This window comes from Arachis ipaensis, chromosome B05, assembly GCF_000816755.2.
Source record: "Arachis ipaensis cultivar K30076 chromosome B05, Araip1.1, whole genome shotgun sequence".
Taxonomy (NCBI): Eukaryota; Viridiplantae; Streptophyta; class Magnoliopsida; order Fabales; family Fabaceae; genus Arachis; species Arachis ipaensis.
This window is the reverse complement of record NC_029789.2, coordinates 62749313-62754746: the sequence shown is the minus strand read 5'-3', so window position 1 is coordinate 62754746 and position 5434 is coordinate 62749313. Positions and strand designations below refer to the sequence as shown.

At 36.2% G+C, this 5434-nt stretch overlaps 1 protein-coding gene across 1 annotated transcript in view; it reads right to left on the bottom strand.

Annotated features, from left to right (window-relative positions):
* LOC107640646 (protein root UVB sensitive 3) overlaps nt 1–1799 on the bottom strand; it is a gene marked incomplete in the record, with an annotated part of 6303 nt that extends 4504 nt beyond the window's left edge. Inside the window, 7 exon segments of the mRNA XM_021123811.1 lie at nt 584–647; nt 770–826; nt 930–992; nt 1079–1117; nt 1196–1255; nt 1361–1418; nt 1499–1799. Of these exon segments, the coding sequence (XP_020979470.1) occupies nt 584–647; nt 770–826; nt 930–992; nt 1079–1117; nt 1196–1255; nt 1361–1418; nt 1499–1623 (466 nt within the window).

The window sequence follows — 5434 nt, the reverse complement described above, 5'->3', positions numbered from 1 at the left end:
CAAAGAGGAGCATAAAATTTAATTTGACATATGAAGAGTGCAATAAGAAATATGTTATTTAACACTGATTGGCACCAGCAAAGGTTTACACTTTTTTGCTGCTATAATTTTTACTTCCAATAAATAAATAAAAGGCTTAGCCAGTAGTTGCCAAGTAAAGGATTCTGTGTAGAATATGTCCTCCTCTGATATTCTTAAATTGTGTTATTGAAAGGTATATGCTTTCTATTCTCCCTTTTTTCACTTGTGTTCAATTTGTAAAATTGAATTCTAACAATAAGCAGAACATACAGGAGCACCTCTCTTGCTCGAGTCTCCAACGAGAAAAGAATAATTCTGTTCTGCAAATTCTTATGTCATGTCAATCTAAAATGGCACCGAAGTATTTCTGAATAATCGAAAAATTCTACTCTTTTCCCCATCTCTCTACCAATTTGCAATCTCAGTCCAGGAATCACTATCGCATCAGTGCTCAAATTTAAATAATTAGTATTGGCTTATTTCTGCACATCTCAGAAATGTGTAGAGAAAATTGTTGCATGAAAATTTAAATAAAAATAAAAAAAATGGTGAAAGAATCTACCAAGATCGTTCATAAGATCCGCAACCAAACGCCACATTTTGGCATTACTATCAAGATTTGATCCCTGCATCATGTGAGTTAAACAGAAATATTGTTAGCCAAAGTGCAAGATACTTCACATGGAGTTATTTCCAGAAATTTCATTTTCAAATTCATACGCTTGAATAAATTACATGAGATGCATACCTGGTAGAATGTGAATAAGATACCTCCAAGCATGCCGGTTAGATCCCTCAAAAACCACTGTAAATAGTTTCAACAATCAAAATCTTCTTATCTCCCATACGCCATTTTACAATTAGGGTTCACTCATTAACCAATCAGACACAACACAAATAGTTGATACCTGAAAAGTGGCACCAATCACAGTAGCTGATTTCTCGCCAACCCCAATAGCACTAAGGAGAGCCTGAAAGGGATAATATTGAACACGGGTAAACCCTAGATATTCACAAAACAATGATTACTACATAAACACAATGAAAAGTGAATTACCTGGGTAGACAGCATGGTCCTTGTATAAGTTGAAAGACCCTGCCACAATCAATCAATTGTTAAATCCAAAACAAGAACATTCCTCAATAACATTGTTTTCTGCATTGCATAGTTTACCTGCAATGTATCCCATATTTGAAAGGGAACATAATCTGCAGTCACACTGCTCGGAAAACCCTGTATGCCATGAAGAACAAACAATTAATTACAAAATTTAGGTTTCCTCTTTTTTATTCTATTTTATTTTATTTTATTGAGATATTAGGAATAGAAAAGGCCTGCCTCAGGAACTAATGCCTGCAATAATCGTCTCCAAAGATGGGTGAAACGGGCACCGGATCTGCGTGAATGAGAGAGAAGCACGAAGAATAAGAATAAAAGAGGAAAGAGGTGAATTATGATGGTCGAGAAAGAGAGTACCTTTTAAAGGAGACAGAGGAAGAGGAAGCTTGGATGGTGAAAGTCTTAGAGAGCTTGGAGGTGGAAGAGCCATTCCATTCTTCCAAGGTTATGGCCGAATCGTTGGAGTTGGACAGTGCTGTCATAGCCGCAGATCCCCCACTTTCAGACCTCCTTCTTCTTCATGCCTTGATAACTTCACTTCACACTTTGCACTTGGAAAGTTGTTTTGTAATCTTACAAGTGACTTTGACTTTGTTTTGCTTTAGGCTTGATTTGGTAGAGTTTTGAAAGAAGCGCACCTCGTGCTTTTTTTGCTGTGACTGAAATAAATTAAACAAAGAAAAACAAAACAAATAAAATAAGAAACTATCTAAATAGAGGGATAGTCGTGTTCAAGATTACTTTTAAACTCCTCCTAAGGTGAAAGAAACTCCACATGCGAAAGTTGTAACTTCATCGTCATCTTTGTCATAGTATCTGCCACTGTATTTGCATCTCTCATAATCAAACGAAAGTCAACCCGCCAATTCCAATGCATGATATCTCTTATTTTGAGCATCAGTGGATCAATAAACCCAAAACCATCTTGAGTAATAAGATTAAATGTTTCCACACAATCCGTCTCACAAATAACATCTCGTTGACCCACATCCCAAGCTAAGAGATATCCTCTCCAAATAACAAACAATTCTCCTTGAAGAATACTATTACTTTCAATCATTCCCAAACACCCCCTTTACCAGCTCCCATTACAATCTCTAATAACACAAGCAAAACCAACACTATCACCCGAACCAAAATATCTAGCATCACAATTAATCTTAAAAGTACCAATAGATGAGGGATTTCAAAAACCATTTAGAGTAGAGGGAAGGGACATACGTTGTAATTCAAAAATATTCCTAAGCTCCTTTTCTGAAGTTAATGCCAGACAAATCACTTTTTCCGGAGGCCAAGTTTCATGGGGATTAAAGATGTCATTATTCCTTGCTCGCCATATACACCAAAGTCCCGAAAAGAACTTGAACAGATGCTCTCTGCTATGATACAAGAACCAGTTCTTCAAATCCAAAGGATGACAAGAAATATCCAACCTATGCCAGACAAGCTGAGCTTTTGGACAATCCCGAATACAATGTAAAACCGATTCCTGGCTAGAAAGACATCTTGGACACCTATCCGATGACGACATCCCTCTTCTAAAGCGAAAACTTGCAGTAGGAAGAGCCTCCTTAAGACACAACCAAGCCAAAAACTTATGCTTTTCCGGAACAAGCTGACGCCAAAGCCAAAGTCAAAGCTAATTCTCCCGCTCCTCCCAACCAAACAGCTGCTTACACAACCACAAGTAACCATTGCGTGAGTCATAGACTTTGGCAGCAGACCCACTCCAATACCAACCCACTTCCGGACCTGCTTGTTCATCTGGATTATAAGAGAGAATATTATCTTTCAAATTTTGAGATAAAGGAGAATAAAGAGTATCCAAATGCCACCTATCAACCGACCAAATATCCTGTATCCGGAGATTCGAATCAGAAATGTGAACATAATCCATCTCATTAGATAACCGTCCTTCTCTCCTCCAGCTAGAAAACAAAAAATTCTGGTTCAAATCTCCAATACACCAAGCAAACCCATCCTTCAACAATTTCCAAGCCTTGCAAAGACACCTCCAAATGGGAGAGTCTTTGTTCTTAGGATAACTAAAACAATCATATAGAGATGATCGGTATTTGGTATCCAACAATTGGACCCATAGCTTGTTTGGCTGCTGGAAAAAAGTCCAAACTAACTTCCCAAGAAGAGCAATATTTACACAATAAGGATCTCTAATCCCCAAACCTCCATATTTTTTTAGAGTAACCAGTACCTTCCAACTAACAAGATTCAATCCTCTTCCATCAACTTGTCCTTTCCCAACCACAAACTATGGCAGTGATGTTGATTTGGACAATAAGATCAACTTTTAGTTTCCTCCCTTTTGCTGCTGCGGATAAGGATTTGACATTAAATTTGTATATAGTCAGTAAAAAGAGAACAATTTTTTTTGGGCTCAAATGGAAGCCCATATCTATTAACCCTAGTATATCACTCCTCAAGTCCTCTTATTCCTAGTTTCATGCCGTAGCCACCAATCCCGCATAACTCCCTTCATAGTTTCATATCCGATTCGTCGATGCCGCGCCACCCTAGATCTGTTGTCCCTGCGCCATGCCGTTCCAGATCCACCGAAATTCCGCGTCGAAAGACTCCATTTTCCTTCTTTGTTTCTCATGTTTCTATTTTTCTCCACTGTGTTTATTTCTTTTTTTGTCTTTTTTTTAGAGTGTATTCTTTTGTCTTTTTTCACTGTGTGTATGTCTCTTTGTATTATTTATGTTTTTTTTTCTTTTTATATTTTGCTTTTTGTAATTTTAAAAATCGGCCAGTTTTAGTCCGATTTGACTCACCGGTTTTTAGTTAATTTTTTAGGTTTTTTTTCTCGTTTCTTTGATAGATTGGTTTTTTTATAAAATCAATTCGTTGCGATTTGACCAATTTGATTCAGCGGTTCGAACCGAATTTTAAAACTTTTTTATATATTTATTTTTTTTTGTCAACTAAATTGAACAAAATTGTTTCAAATCCAACAAAAGTCAATTTTATTAGTGAAAGCATATTTTTTCGCATTTTTTCTTCTTCTTCGCATTTTTTATTTTTTGTATATTTCTTCTTCATCGTCATTTTTTTTCATGGTTACTATAGTTGCTACGGCATGATGTGCGAAAATTGAAACTCACGGATATTGGTAATTGTACCAAATCGCACAAATAATACCATGTTGAGTTGATATCATTCCCACTAAAATTAAATGATTGAACAAGCAAATTTTCTATTAAAAGGCCTAATTAGATTAATAAAACCTGATTGATGATCGAAGAGCGCAAGAGAGTATTTTGCTAAGAGCGTTGAGATTTTTGAATATTGAATGCTTGGATGTTACGGATAATGAGCGTGAATGATGAATTGAGAGAAGACAGTGATGATAAGAGTCAATGGCCGCCATTGTCTCTATTAATTTCAATGCTTCATCAGGTATTTTTTCATGATGTGGACATCTTCTAAGCGTAAGAACCTGAGTTTTTAAGTAAAATTGCTTAAGCAGAGTAGAATAATTTAATTATTCGAAATAAATTCGAAAAAATAAAAAAATATTTTTTTTTTAAATATAAAAGTGAGATTCGGATTCAGTAGATTTTTTTGAGTGGAAAAATGTTTTCTTCTAAAAATTTTCGCATAAAAATGCGTATCGATAGATTAGTCGGCGGTACTGGCTTAAGTCTATCCGGTATTGCATGAGAGAGAGTAAAATAGTAGAAAATCTTAGAAAAGTATTTGGAATAGCAAGTTGGACACTTATTCTAAAAGTTTTGACTCAAAGTCAAGCTAAACGAACCAAAAATACTATGCGGTTGGACCGGACCCAAGTTGGGTCCAATCCCAACATATATAAAGTCATAAATGAGCCAAGAAAACTCATTTTTAGCACAAGAGGGAGAGAGGGTCGTGAGATTGAGAGAGAGGGGTGTCCACTATTGACACTATTTATCATCTCTTTCTTTTGGCCATATCTTGAGCTATAGTGCTCGGATTGATGAACAGTTTGCAACCACGCAAAGCTCTCGCCGAGATCTTTCTTTCTAACAGATCAAAGTTGGTAAGAAAATCTTTTTCCAAGCTCCATTTCTCTACCCTATGTCATTTTCGAAAATAGCTTTTGGGTTGTTGAATTTCTTTGTGTTCTTGTTGTTTAGGTGTAATCTAGCTTGGGTAAGTAGCGGGTTTTACCCCAAAACTCGTTGGACAAGGAAAGATATCACTAAACCCTTTGTGTTTAGTTGTATCTCATAAACCCTAGCTTTGATTCTTGTTATTTTTCATGATATAGAGTGTTCTTGGTGTTGTTTGGTG